This window comes from Porites lutea, chromosome 1, assembly GCF_958299795.1.
Source record: "Porites lutea chromosome 1, jaPorLute2.1, whole genome shotgun sequence".
NCBI lineage: Eukaryota > Metazoa > Cnidaria > Anthozoa > Scleractinia > Poritidae > Porites > Porites lutea.
The window spans coordinates 56,508,650-56,524,201 of NC_133201.1; the positions used below are offsets into that span (position 1 = coordinate 56,508,650).

The 15,552-nt window shown below is 39.4% G+C and overlaps 1 protein-coding gene across 1 annotated transcript; it reads right to left on the minus strand.

The window, feature by feature from the left end:
- Positions 1–7,910: 7,910 nt before the first annotated feature.
- LOC140922678 (prostaglandin reductase 2-like) lies at positions 7,911–15,197 on the minus strand. The gene is made up of 4 exons (XM_073372674.1): positions 14,829–15,197; positions 11,813–11,983; positions 9,221–9,421; positions 7,911–8,574 (listed from the first exon to the last, which is right to left on the minus strand). Exons 1-4 carry the CDS (start codon positions 15,192–15,194, stop codon positions 8,239–8,241), a joined length of 1,074 nt encoding a protein of 357 aa, XP_073228775.1. The 5' UTR covers positions 15,195–15,197; the 3' UTR covers positions 7,911–8,238.
- Between the last annotated feature and the right edge of the window lie 355 nt (positions 15,198–15,552).

Consider the following 15,552-nt stretch of genomic DNA (forward strand, 5'->3'; position numbering starts at 1 on the left):
CGAATTCTGCCGAAGTTGATAGTAGTGTTAACTTTAGATTCGAGGGAGACCTCCTGCAAGCGCTTGAAGAATTAAAAGGCTTGTCTTTGTTTCCTGTGGTACAGTTCAAAGCGAAGCAAAGATCTATTATTGAGAAGATTCTGGAAAGAAGAGATGTTTTTGGGCAATTGAAAGAAGAGTCTAACCTTCCAAATGTTGGCTATAAGCTAGGGGGTTTAAAAATCGTTAGATGCTAAAGGTTATGAATTCCCTAGTAATCCATTGGTCATAGTGATTTCATCTCTCATGTCAATTGTTGAGGACCAGGTAAAGTACTCGAGGTCACTAGGAATTCAGGCCGGTTTCTTAGGGGAAAGCAAAACAAAAGATCGAGAAATATTGAATGGCTAGGGAGCGTTTTCTTTGTTGTACGGAAGCCCGGAATCATTAACTGGGGGACAAGAAATTCAGGGCAATGTTCTTTAAGGAGTTTTACCAGACAAATCCCGTTGCACGTACATACAGCTGTTCATTGGTAAGTATGCTGATTAGTTTACTAGGAAGGGTGCTACACTGAATTCATTGTGGGGAGTTCTGAAGGGGTAAAATGGGATGTTGTTGCTCTGGGAAATTGTGATTTAAGTCATTGAGAATGGGAAAAAATGTAAAAAATGGGAATTGAGGGTGAAACAGTTTCAGTAGGATTGATATCCCCCCTTCAGGACCCTCATTATACTTAAAAGTAGATCTCGCTTTTATTCAAGGATGCTCAGTAATCTTATATCTAAAAGCTGACAGACGCTTCACAAGAATTATCATGTTTTTTTGTCACCATTTATTGACAATTGAAAGCTGATGAAGAAAGCCTTGTGACTGCTTAAGATAATAGTGCAATTGAACATTTACATATTATGGAAAAACACCCCATAATACAGAACTACAGATGCCATTACATTAATTTTATTTTTAAGCTGTTGAGATTTTTTTAAAAATTTTTTATTGGAGTTCACATGTCTACTTATGTATCTGCTTGAGTTATGTATATACTAGGGAGCTGTAATATTTTATTTTATTTTAATTTGTTAATAAACATTTATGCTGGGGTATTTGTTGGTGATTCTTTCTGTACCAAAGGGTTTGTTTTACTAGGCGACCAACAAGTATACTTGAGTATATTATTTGAAAACTGTCTAGAAAAATGGGGTGTGCATTATATTCAGGTGCACATTATACACAAGTAAATATGGTATACCTACACATAACATACAAAAACTGTTTTCCAACACTCTCTGGAAGAAAGGGAACTGTGCTGAAATTGTCTCTTACTGTTTTCCATAATTCTAAAAGTCTTTCTTCTTTTAGATTTTATTAAGTGTACAACCTGGAGAAGAGAAAAAACTCCTTCCTTTTTTGACGACAGTAATGAAAACAGCAGAATCATTCCAAGCAACTTATGTTGCGACATCAGTGCCAAAGACTGTTAGTCTGCTTGAAGAAAATCAAAATGATCTGTGACAGGAATTTCAAGAATCAAATCTTCACTGCTTGTATTCTAGAATTTATATTCTCTGATTGTCTTCTACAGGAAACAATAATTGATAATTGTGATTAATTACGTTCTGTGGAAAGTATTTTAGAGACACTGTGTGGAATGGTGACCATGCAATGACGATTTTTACCTTTCTGAAGAGGGTGTTTAAAGATTTAAAAATAATTATCAATGAAGAATATTATTGTCAGATGAGGAGAATTATGATAGGGAAGTTATGAAATATCAAACAAATGCACCAAAGGAAAATTGTTAATATTGCAGCATTATTTTTTCAATCTTGTAGATTCAATTCCAAGGGAGTTAAAACAATGGCACTGTGGATGTGTTTGAGGGGGTCGGTAAGGGGAAACATCAAGTTAAGCATAGATAAATAGTTTGGCAAAAAATCACATATTATGTGAAATTACTTTTATCCATGTATTTGTTAAAAGATATCTTATAATAAAAATTCATTTCTACTATATAAGCCACAATTCTAATCACAGTGAAGATTAACCTAGGTTCTCTTATGCAGTTTAGTAAGCCAGAGACCCAGGTCCTTTAAATCAAGAGCTGAAGTTGGATCTTTGGAAAGTGTCCCTATTCCTTGGTCTCTTCTCCCTGGAATTTCTTTAAGAGCGTTCACTTCTTGTAAAGTTTTAGTGATTACAAAAATATCTATATAGACATCCCACCCTTCCACGATTTCTCAACTCAGTACCTACACGTGTCACACACTGCGCGTTTATCGCCCTCCAAAACTTTCACACCAACCACTTTCAAACATTTTCACAAACTCACCTTTATTTTTTTTCTTCACTTGTCCGTAAAAATAAACCCACACAGCCTCCAAAAATCGACCTCAATTAACAAGTCAGGATTCAGCATATAACCGGACCGAGATTTCGAACCAAACATAACGGCTGTATTTAAAATACGTACGGTAAGGGACTTTGGCGCGAAAGTAAGAAGGTGCGTGCACTGCAGCAAGCCAGCAATTCCCACGATCAATCGACGTAGTTGCGTGGCCCGTGCAACGGAAATTTTCACGCTGTAGAAAGTTTCAGAAGTCGTGCAACGAACATGGACATCTAAAATGTAAGCTTGGCGTTGTATACTAGACAATGTGAGCAAATTAAGGTGTGGAAAGTGAAAGTCATGCATCGCGTATCGTATCAGCAATAAAAATTTACGATATCTTGGAAAGATCCGCCCTAAAAATTCATCGGAGAGTGTTTGTTTCTTGTAGCCGTGCTAAAGGTTGTAATTTTGCGGGTTGTTAACATTTTGTTCTGAAACTTTCGTCGAGAAACTTTTCCCGTTGAACGCGCTACGCAACTATGGCGATCGATAAGGAAAACTACGTCGTGTAAGAAAACACGAGAGTCACCCGGCAGCTTCTCTTCGCTGATTGGCCAGAAAAAATTTTTCTGGCCAATCAGAAGCAGGCAATTCAAACGCTTCTGGAACTGGTTCGGTAAGAGTAAGTGCCCAGGGGCTCGTCTCGATCTTACAGTAAACTTTCACCACGAACATTTTATCGACCCGACTAACTGCCCCTGGGTCTCCGAGGATGGCTGTGTCCCAGCCTAGTCCCGCTCGGTGCTTTCGGCTCGGTCAATCCTGGACTCTGTCGTAAGCTGCGACGTCACCTAGAGAGACTTGCCGACAAAGTCCAGACTTCGCGCGGACAACGGGGCAAGAGAGAACGCCTTGGAACTAGACTGGCTGCGTCCCAGTGTTTCAGTTTGTGAAGGGCTGATAACACAAGCCGAATTGGTCTGGTTTTCCGAGCTGGCTCGGTTTGTTGAGATCTCGGTACGTTAATTAAACGCAACAAATTTCGGGAGTGCAACGTCCATACACGCATTCACGCCCGTGCGTAAACAGATGAAATATGGAAAAAAAATTATTTTCGGAAAAAGCATTTTTTTTTATCATAAAATCGGAATGACTGAGGCATTTTTCGCACTATATTCTCTCTTGATTGGTGTCTTTGAGTTAGTAGTACACCTTCAAAATCTCACTCTACGCCACTGAATATCAAGTTCATGATAACATGGAAAATTTCCAGCCTAGTTATCCAGAATCTCGGTAACGTGATTCCGGCGGGATCCCGGCTCCAGCGGAACTGGAAATTTGCCTTGTAATCACTTTCGCAGAGCCAACCCGGCGAACAAACCAGGAACAGAACAGAGGGTTAGTAGCACATTATGACCCGACCCTTATTCCTTACTGAAAAAGAAGAAAGGCAAAACTAACCTGACTCTTTAGACTCATCACTACCACTCCGTTTCGATCCTTTCGTAACTCAATTTTCTCATTACTCTTCCTAAAAAAGGGTCCCCTTTCGTTGTACAAGGGACAAAGAAGACAACCGTATTTAAAAGTCTTAAGGTGTCCGGAGTGTAAGGTCAATCTTGACTATGGTATATCACATTAACATAATGAGCAAAATGAATAGAAAGTTCTCAATATTACTATTCAACAAAAACAACAATTTATTTCTTCAAGGATGCTTGTGGTATACTTTGTTAAGCTACCATTACAGAGATTAGAATCACGCTTACAGCAAATAGAACACGTCGCATCATGGTCTAGGTAACGATTTCTCAGATTACGACATGAGCAGATAGAATCGTCCAAAACAATTCTTGTGGATAAAGATGACATGAAACTATTTATTTCTGTGTAATCATATTTAATAGTAAACAACAGGAAAGGAAAAACTTGCCGGGTCACGAAAAAGAGGCGCCTTTTATCACAGCCGTCTTTGGAATATCTACATCAGTTTCCATGGTATTCAGCTTCTTCTCAATATTGGTATTTCAGCAAGGTAACTATATCTCATACCTCCACTCTTCGCAAGGTTCATGCTGTCTTATGCGGCGCCATTCTCGTCCCCAGAGCCACTCGGCTTTATTTGTTTCAAGACCACGTGACCATGAAACGAAGGGCTCTGGGGACGAGAATGATGCGGCGCAGAGTTATGATCCGGGTTAGCCGTATGCGCAACATTTTACCACAGTCTTGTACTTTGCTACCTCTTTCGCTTCTTGACCATTCCACGTTTAGTCCCTCTGCGCCATTAAAGGTGTCTATAAGTCCAGTTTCGAATTCGTCAGGGCCGCTGAATAGAAGCACTGAAGACACATTTATACAGGGTTAGCTTCGACCTAAATTGTAATATTCACAAATACCAGCGAGGTGCCTGAATTTGTTTTAAACAGTAGACACAGATGTACACTGGTCTTCTTCATACTGGAATTTGTGAATATATTTACCTTAGGTCGAGGCTAACTCTGTACAAATGAGTCTTAAGTGCTTCTGTTCAGCGGCCGCGACGAATTTGAAACTGGACTTAAGTTCCCATCCCAAATTTCCGGGCTTCCCTTCTAAATGACACATTTGTTTTGCATGTTTTAATTCAATTCTGAATGTTTGTTTTTTTATTCTTCTCCTTCTGGCCTTAGCGTAGGCCAAAAGTGTAATTAGCTATTTTGAGGCTGAGCGAGAGACTGGCTCGGCGTTGTGTCGAACTGTTTTAGGGATTGTCTGGGGACACTATCGCTTTTTTGTTGGGTATTACAAAGTTGCGAAGAAACTGGGTCAAACTTATTTCCCAAAAGCATCCCATGACCCAACAAGGACCCAGTCTAAGAATAGCGTAACAACTAAGAACCAAGACGCATTGTCAACTTATTGAGATAATAAATAAATACATATGCGTTAGCTGTATTAGAATAAATACCATTTTTGAGGAGTAAAATTAAATAAAAAAAGTTATATAGCTACTCTTTCAGAAAAGAAATTCCACACTTAGGCAAAACAAACATGGCTGAAAAACAAAATTTCCATGAAATTATAACGCCTCTCCTGTTCATTGAAAATGTAAAGAAAATTAAGACAAATAATCAAACGGAATAAATATATCTTCTGCATTGTAAGACAGGTGTGTGGCTGTTTGTACAAGTTTAAGTTAACACCCTGCACATTTGATATCGCTATTCAGGTGTAGAATCAAAAACAAAAATTAAGTAAAATCAAGGAAAATTACAAAATCACGAAACATGATTATAAAAACTAAGTTTACGATAAGAAAAGAAATTTTTACCGGATACTCGGCATTAGATGGAGTAAAAACAAAATCATTCTGCCTAAAAGTAATTAATTTAACCGTAAACCTCTACGACAAACACTGGCCGGTGATCACTTTATCTTCAAATAAAAATAACTTCTCTTTCCTCTTCTTCTTTTGCTCTCACTGTACTAAGAAATTCTACGATGTTATCTGGGTGTACATTAAGTCTTAACAGTTCCCCAATGTGCTCCAGAACTTTTCTGTCCATCCTCACATTCGTCGTCTGTACGAGCTCAAAAAGATTGTCAAAAAAGGCTGTCCTCTCTTTTGCCTGTGACTTTTCGCGCTCCGATGCCAAGGACGAGAGTGATAATTTCATATTTTCAGCCTCTGCCTTTAGTTGTGTAATATCCCGAGAACGTGGACGCTTTTTCTTTGTTGTTTCGGCTGTTTCCGTTGACGTTCCCGAAGCCACAAGCTTATTTTCACCACTATCCTCAACAGATTGCATCGTAAATTTTAAAGAACCGTGAAAATATATTCTTGTAGTAAGTGCGTCCTTGATTTGTATTTTTCGTGGTCGCGCTCGTTTTTTTCTTGCGTGTAACTCCGCCGTTAAACCAAGGAACAAAAACCTACAAGAACGAGCCTGCACTGATACTTTCTTCAGACAATAATCGAAATACGAAACGGGCTACAGCCGGTAAAAATGAGTTTAACTTATGTACACAATCAGAGCTTAATTTGAATTTTAATCCATTTTGCTGGTACGTGCTAGTATAATCCTTCACATAGCTTAGCAACGGCGAATAACCTTCAATTTTTTTCATCCTCACAAAATAAGAAATCTTAGATCTTTCTCTTAAGCAAAGTACCAAGCTTTTTGAGAAAAATCCACTTTTCAGCATAAAGCAACCCACTCTAGCCATTTAATGTAAAATCAGGTGAAAAAATCGGCGAAAGGCGATTTTTAGGGTTTTTGATTAAGCAAAGTACCAAGCTTTTTGAGAAAAATCCACTTTTCAGCCTAAAACAACCCAATCCGGCCATTTAATGTAAAATCAGGTGAAAAAATCGGCAAAAGGCGACTTTTTGTTTTTTTATTAATTTCCGTATTAAAGATCACCTACAATTTAAGGGTCACTGTTCGATTAGACTAAAAGTTATAATTGCTGGTTGGATTTTCAAATTAAATCGTAATGAAAAAAAAAAAAAGAATAACCTCTTATGAAACACCCCCACAGATATTATGGTATAGAAAGTTTTAGCCTGCGTCGCAGACTTATTAGGGACTTTAAGATCCAACGACGCGACGGCGACAAGAACGTCGCTTAAAAAAGTGAATTTGCGTTCTTCCAGTCTTTATAGCGATTATTCCTACCACCTTACTTAGTCAATTGTAGGTGAACCCTCCTGAAGCTGAATTTCAAGGGACCAAATTCAAGCTCAGAAAGAGAAATAAAATTTCGTCGTTGCTTGTTTACGTCCTCCATAAAACGCGAAATTAGGCATTTTCACGTCGTAGTCGTCCAAAAACGGGAAAGAAATGTACAAAAAAGTGTGATGCACGTGCGAAGTTGTTGTTTTGCTAATTGAACCAATTGTTTTTTTGACGTCCTCGTTGTCGTCCGCGTCGTTGGATCTTAAAGTCCTTAATTTAACCTCGGTTAGTACGTCTGCGAAGCAGCAGCACTAAGATCCTTGTTCTGGGCGCCCAACGGACTCAACGAATTAGCGGAAGTGCGTTTCGAATTTCCTTTCATGCTGATTGGAAAATCGACAATGACTTTATTAACCCTATTTTAACAGGTCAATCACGGCGCATACTCAAATCCTGGGACACATGTGGGGGACCAGGAAAAGGATTTCGGCGCTCTTTCGCAGACGGACTTAACCAGAAGTCTAGTTTCGTCTGTGGTACAGGCTAGTTTGCGTCCTTCCACCAAGTCTCGCTTTAAATTGAAAATTTACGAAATTCTACAAAAAAAATTCCCAACGTGTAGTGATGAAATAGAGTGGAAATGGAAACACGAGGCTTCGAGGTGAAATTTGCTACGTGAAAGACAAGTACACGGGCCATTACTGTTACAGGTTAACTTTGATTTGACCCAGGTTGATTCTCAATTTCCTTTGTCTCCTAGCCCTAATTATTCATAAATTAGGGCTACGAGACAAAGGAAATTGAGAATCAACCTACTAGGTTGAATCATTTTGACCTGAATATAATTCACCTGTAACATTGAGCGGTGGCCTGATTTTTTTTTCTCCTTTTTCCCCCAAAGCGGAGCCTGTTCCCAGGCTACAGTTAAACGAATATAAACTTAGGCTCGGTCCTCAAGAATTCAATTCCAGGTAAATTTACTTGCATTTGAAATTTTAAGCGTGTTGACCCCGTGTGGGTTGAGTTTGCAGTTGGTTCTTTTAAAAGATCTGCTCCGAGAGTTTTTTCGCCGGGTACTCCAGTTTCCTCTCTTCTCAAAAGCCAATACTTTCAAGTTCCAATTCCATCTTAGTGGAGAGACCACAGGCCACAGGCTTATCTCTTCTCGTAATTTTCAAGTGTCAATTTTTCGAAATATGCTAAATATCCATCATTTTACAAGCGCGATTAAAATTGCGATTTTCACAAAATACTGTTTAGCAGTCTTCATTGCGTTAAGTCTGCCACTCTAACAACCTGTTTTCCAATATTCCCGCCGCTCATCATGGCAACAAACGCTCGACCAGTGTTCTCCAAACCCTCTACCACCGTTTCACGATTCTTTACCTTTCCTTCTCGTACCCAGGCTTCCAGCTGCTTCTTTGCATCGGGAAACTTTTCCATGTAGTTCAGGACAAGGAATCGATCACGCGTTATATTTTTGTTGCTGAGTATGGTCTGGATATCTGCAGGCAGTGGGGGAGGGTAAGGTACGTCTTTGTTGTAGACTGAGATCTGCCCGCACAGGACAATGTGACTATTCTGGTTCATACAGCGAATGACCTGCAATAATCAACAGTTATTGGATGATCTGGGGGAGGCTGATATGTAGAATTACGCTGGTCGAGGAGGTGTTTGGCCTTGGGAGGTAACACCTCCAAGAACTGCAAAATTCTTCATATCATACCAAGACGATTTCAATAATAATATTGTTTTATTAACCAGTCAGAATATTTCAACCTCAAAACATGTAAAATGACCGTCTTCCAAATATTTGCTGGTTACTTGGCAGTGTGTTGAAATTCTTGTTCTAGGCCATTAAATGTGTACCAGGATTTGAGTACGTGCCACGATTGGCTTGTTTAAAAATATTCACAAATACCGGCGAGAAGGTGCCTGAATTTGAGTTTCCTACACCCTTGCATGTCCTATTTGGTAAACCCAACAGTTAGTAACTCGAATTTTAATCTTGGGTTAACTCTTAACTGGGCATATCAGTTGTCATGGTAACCAGCCCTAGATTAGCAAAAAATTATCCTTTGAGCAACTCAGCCCTAAAAAACAAAACACTAATGACTGGACCAGCAGTTCGGGCAAAAAAAAAAAAAAGGCCATCAAAAATAGCTGAAATTTGGTGGCAAATTACGGTCTGTAAATAACAATAGAGAGTATGCCTAAGACATAAATTAATGTAGAAAGAAGCTAATACCTCATTGCTGATTTCACCTCCAACATTATCAAAGTACACATCAATTCCTGCCGGGCACAGTGTCTGTATCTGTTTTGCAACATCCTTTGTTGTTTTGTAGTTGATTGCAAAATCAAAGTTCAACTCTTCTGTGAGGTAGCGGCATTTTTCATCTGTTCCACAAATTCCGATAACCATACCACAGCCATCTAACTTGGCAATCTTAAGAAAAAGAATAATTTAATCATAAAATTGCTTCTTAATTCAAATTAGTGTCAATTACATGTAGCATTGTCTACAGACCTGTCAAGAGGGCACTTGCTCGATATGCTACAATGCTCACTGATAAATAATGCAAATTAACTTGCTCTCTAAAGCTACTTAATTAATCTGGATCTCAGTATCCTGATTGATATGCCTACATGACAGGGGTGATTCTTCTACTAGGCCCAAAGCAAGACAAAAATTCATATTTTAAGAATAACCAAAAAAGACTATGTTTTGGTAAAGCCCTTATTTTCCACTCTATCACAAAATTAAGAACCCTTTTGAAGTGAAAATTTGTAAAAATATAAGCCTTTAGCTGCCCTAACACTTCATGAAAGTTAAAACTCAGGAGGATCAATAATTCTTTACTTTTGAAATTTAGTGACATCATGTGAAAACCAAGAAAATACTGGCCTCAGGCCTGACAATAATGGCTGACTAAGGTACAGTGTTAAGTACGAGAAATAATGACATGATGCTTCACCTAAAGATCCAATCTATTAGCCTGGATTAAACCTTTTTACTTATTCTCACTAATAATTATCAAGCAACTATTTCTAAAATTTTGAGAGATAAATCAGCTACCAGTCCAGCTTGTGATTTTTTTCATTTATTTCAATATGTCTGCAGTTTCTGCTTTCCTTTCTATACATCTACAAGTTGTGAGGTACCCACTCTTTTAAATTCTTCTGGTCAGTAAAAGGAACCTTCTTTTCTGGCACAGGATTGAACTTTTTTTCTTTCATGAAACAAAAACATAGTTGCCTTACTTTTTCAGTGGATTGCTTCTAGGAAAGTAAACATTTTGGAAAATGCCAGGCTTTCTTCTTAAAAATTCCAGATATCTCTCATGCTATCATTCTTTTCTCTTCATTTTGATGTTGCAAAATTCAGTGTACTGTTGAAAAGTTGATAAATTCATGAAAAAATTCAAGCTGAATTGTCACATATGCCCCTTGCTTGCAACCCTTAAACTGTAAAGACAATAATAATAATAATAATAATAATATTCAATTTAACAATATTATTGAATGACGCAAGGTATAATGTGCAGAATAACTATGCAGATTGAGAAGGATGTTACAGCTGATGTCTCAGTTTTAGTTAGAAATTCAGCAATTTCGTTCTTGGATAGCCATGAATGCCATTTTTGTTTAGTTCACTCAGTATAAATAGCTAGGCTGCTGTGCTCTAAAGCTCTGCACAACTGAAGTGGATATTGGCTGTAAATGAGGCTGCTTGTAATATATTGTTGCAACAAAGGGCTATTGCCTTTGTCTTTCAAATATGGAAAGTGCCAGCTGGTATGAAGAATCAGTTGGAGGTTTGGAACCAGGTTTGGGTGAGTAATAAAGGGAATATCCCCCTTCCCATGATCGTATACTACTTATATGCCAGCAATAAAAAACCTCACTACAAAACACAAAATGCCAATGTTATGGATGGGACTTGAGAGCCCTTTCCCCCATCCCACAAGTAAAACGGACTGTCCAACCTTTTGAGTGCGTAAAATTTGGACATTTTTAAATCACTGGCAAATCATGCAAGTGCTGTGGGTGCAAGACACTGGGGAGCCTGGAGGCATGCTACCCTGGAAAATTTTGAAATCTTGATGCTCTGAAATGCTAGCATTCTGGGAGTGACCATTTCTGTCCAGAATGTTCACTACAGCTGTAACTCGATTGCTGTTTTAATGCTTATTTTTATTTGTGGGGCTTCACATAAAAGTACCCAATTTTGTTTTATCCTTTGCGTGGCCTATTTAAGTTTTTCGGGTACATCAGTTTCAGCTAAGTATACTCTGTTAGGCGTTAAGTATCACCATGAGAATGGTCACTGTCAACAACAACAGTCCTATTCAGGACTACATTCACCCAGACGATCATACTCAGCCTACTCATGAAATGACTCCTGGGTTGAAACCTTTCACAAGATCAGAAAATTGGTTGGACATTAGAGACCTTTGGATTTGAGGATGAAAACGACTATGAGTACGAGATTTGACCAAAAGATTTTTTGTATATTCTCACAAAATGGACCCCCAAAAAGCTTTATTTTACTACTTTTCACTAGAAAAGTTAACACTGATCTTCAGTAAAGGAGGTTGAGACCTCTCCTGATTGCAAAATGAGAGAACTTCTAACATTTGATAACTTATTTCCACCACTAAGACATTCTTGCTAAAACTTGTAGTAGACTGATGGGGGCTATTATATTTTTGCGCCAAAATGACACTGGTTGATGTGCACACACTTCTTAGTTTTGAGAAAATCTCGTATTCATGGTCGTCCTCATCTTAGATTCTAAAGGTCTCAAGTCTGAAATTACTGCTACCAAAACACTCACCTGTCCTGCAGCCATCCCACAAGCACCTGCAGCCCCACTAATGACCATAGCTTGATTAGAGCCAGAATTGATGTGCGCCTTTTCTCTGATGCCAATGTAAGATGTCAGACCAGTAATACCAACAATACCCAACAAAAGAGATGGTTTTAAGCAAAGATAGGGACTCTCTTCCTAATGAATAATTATAAACTCGCTGTTATCATAAAAATACACTTTGTCAATGTACTTAGCACTAAGGTTCTAATTGAGGACACTATTTTTATGTCCCCTACTGGAGACAAGGGTCTGGAAGGTCTGGCTGTTTGCAGGGTAAAAGGAAGTACCTTCATTTGTCAGTTATTTTAGACCTCAAGTAATGGTCTGGCCTTGACAACCGAACCCATGACCTCCCATTCTGCAATCAAGTGCTCTACTGACTGATCTAATCCTGCTGAGGTTAGTAATAGCTAGAACTGCAAAATGTTTTACTCCAGTGATGTCTGTTATCCTTTCAGTTGCCTTGATCGACAAGGCAAAAACATATGTTGGATTATAAAGTGAATAGAGTGGGCAGAATGAGCTTTTGATGACAAATCTTACAAGTATATCCTCCTCTTCCCTAACCTGCATAGCAAGCGTTTCTAATTATTGCGCGGAAGTTAGAGTGGGAGCAAAAAAAAAAGGTGGAAGGGGGAGGGGAGAAGAGGAAACGCTTGCCTGCAAACCCCACGATTCTGGAAAATGCCCCTTAATATTTCACGATTGGGTTCATATGTAAATTGACAGCTCGTCAAAATAGAAGTATAACGAACAGATTACCCCTGGATTACCAGATTTGTAAATTGTCGAAATGTCAAAAATGATTTTTCCGGAACAATTCACTCCGCCAGCTATAAGTTTTGCAGAGTGGCTGCTCTTCAGTCCGTGTCGTAACGTTCTACAATACATGCCGCTAAATTTCCAATAAACAAAAATAATCTTTTCATTTCAAAAAGCTGACAAATCGCTTGTCCACGGCGGCTTTAGCTAGTGTGGAGTACCAATGTTCTGATTTACGTTGACGTTATCTCCAACAAAGAGTCCATTTTTTCCAGTCACATCCGCACGTGGTCATTCCCAACAAATTGGCCTTCCCTAGTCTCCACTGCTTGATCTCCCAATATAATTTACTGATCTCATGAACCTTCGCACAAATACTACTCAAATCAGTCCAAAGCAATTGTAATCTGCGACCACAAATCAGATAAGACCAGATCTGTAGCGCACGTAAACAAAGCTCACCTGGTTTGATTGATGTTTTGAGTGCTAAGTAATCAACACTACCAGCACCGCACCAATCAGAAGCTATGTTCGTGGGCGAACACAGTTTTTCAAAATCATGGCAAGGGGTAGCCTGAAATTCATCCGATTGCTTGGAGTCGTTTTCTCCTCTCAACAACGTCTGAATCGACCGGCCGTTAATGCCGTCCAGTGACGTCACTCACTACCCGAAAACCGGGTAGTGATTTTGATTGGTTGATTGTCTAAACATTCGCATAATTATGTATGATTATGAAAAATTTTAGCGGGATTGTCGCTTGATATTCAGCGGATCGCATCCCTGCCATTCTTTTGTTGAGTTCAAACATTTCGATAAGCTTAATCTTTATCTTAAACAGCAAAATTGCCCTTGTCTTCGAAACTGAAATGCTAAATTGAACTGTGAATGAAAAATCATTGCGGAGAGTCGGTAGGTTTTTCATTTAGAGCCGCTTTGTGGTTTTGGCGGCCGGTAGGTGATTTAATTGTTTATGCGAAGTTTTCTGAGAACAATGTTATAATTCGACCTTCTCGCTATTTTTACTGTCAAGTGTAATGATTCTGTTAGCTTTTCTTTCTTGTCTCCTTGTTTTTTTCTCTTCATTAAGGACCAAATGGCTTCTTTTCAACTAAAGCAAATCATTGTGTTTTTGAACTAAGTGTTCCATGTGTGTGTTTATTTCATTGCGTGATTGCGAGTCGACCGAGTTTGATTTTAGAATTTAGTACAACCGGTTCAGAGTTGTACTGCATGCAGTTGATAGTTTGAACGTTAAACATGAATCATGATCGAAAAAATAAAGCAGTTCTGTATCATTGCAGACATTTCCAAAAGATATTTCTCGGTTTGCCACTTGAAAATTGTGTTTTACTTTTTGCATGAATTAAAACAAAGGTCAAGGAGTAGTGTCGTCACTGGACGGCATTAATGGCTGGTCGATTCAGACGTTACTGAGGGAGTAATAACGACTCGGAGTAATCGGATGAAATTCGGGCTAGGCAAGCGGTTCCTTCTTTCCCCTCCCCCTCCCCCGTCATTCCTTTTTTTTTGCTCTCGTCCCAACTTTTCTCTATGAACTCGTGCGGAAACGCTTGCTACGCAGGCTACCTCTTCCCCTCCCCCTCCAATTCCAATCTGGATTCTGGGATCAGTCTATCTTTCCCCACTGCCTACCCACCCCACTCCTGACTGAGATCTTGGGTGATAACTATTTACACAAACCAACTGGGTGGAATAAACTTAAAACTACAAATTTGATGAGGTTGGAGAACAAACCGCTACAAAGTATATCCAAATCACCTGAACAGACTGAAAATAACTGAAAAATTGCATTGACACAAATCACAGCCCATATTTTCTGAAGTTTCCCAAACAGATAGGTAAAAACCATTTGATTTTCCAACAGGGATCTCCAGTTTTGCCGTGTACATGGGTAAATAGCCCTTGACTGCCCCTCTTCCCTTTAGCCTCCCTTGCCAGAGATTCTCAAGGCTAACGTCTGCCTTCTTTTGATGGGAGCATTCCATCACTTTATATCCCCGTCCCTCCCCCCCCCCCCCCCCCCCAACCACCACCACCACCACAACAGGTGGGAATTTTGCCAGAAAGGACCTATCGGAATCCTGCCTTCCATGGGGGGCATTCACACGAGAGCCTATCGAAATTATGCCTTCCATAGGCGGTGTGCGGATAAAACCTGAGATGTCCCATTCGCTTTTGAGTGAGCAGTCTATATACCTTGACTAGCCGTGGATTTTCGCCCGAAAACACCACCAATTCCTGCCATGGCCACAAAAACGACTCCACAATGTCTCCTTCTTTGAAATTTTGACTCTTGCTCTGAATCACTTGGCCTACTCCGCCGCCAGTTGGTGGATCTCCGAGTGGCCATGGAGTAAGATAGCTTGAGCCAGTTTCCGCGTTCATACGACATCTCATGTAAGGATCCACAGACAGATACAACGTCTTTACCAATATTTCTCCCTCATTACAGGGTGGAACTTCTCTTTTTTCCAGAGCAAAGTTTGACTCATTCGGTTGGCTTTCTACACCTGGACGATTCTTCAACACGACGCACTTGTTCTCGCGAATTTCTGCCGCCATGTTTTTTCTTCAGAGGTGGAGATTGGTTTCCAGGCCCTCACGCTCTTCTGTTCGAATTCGTGACCCGAGGTAAAATCGGCTGTTCCGTAAAATCTCGTCCTCCATTCGGCTAATCAGTACAGGGCCGTAAAATAACCGACAAGATAACCACATAAGGTAACAAAATTTCTCTTTCAAACACATGTCATGACATAAGCTAAAGCTTTTTAATGTTTTATTCCACTAAAGCCTTTTGTATCTGCAAAATCATAGAAATATAAAATACGTATGAAGACTATTCTCCAAAGACAGTGGCACACATCCATTGCGATCTATCAGCGGCAATTTTGCCAGGCTCTCATTTTCGACTTTGAAATTA

Excerpts from the sequence above, each read along its gene's own strand:
- LOC140922678 (XM_073372674.1), bottom strand. The coding sequence starts at position 15,194 with ATGGCGGCAGAAATTCGCGAGAACAAGTGCGTCGTGTTGAAGAATCGT. Across the intron at positions 11,984-14,828 it reads AAAATCCACGGCTAGTCAAG|GAAGAGAGTCCCTATCTTTG; the intron begins GTATATAGACTG and ends ATTATTCATTAG. Across the intron at positions 8,575-9,220 it reads GAGGTGAAATCAGCAATGAG|GTCATTCGCTGTATGAACCA; the intron begins GTATTAGCTTCT and ends TGATTATTGCAG.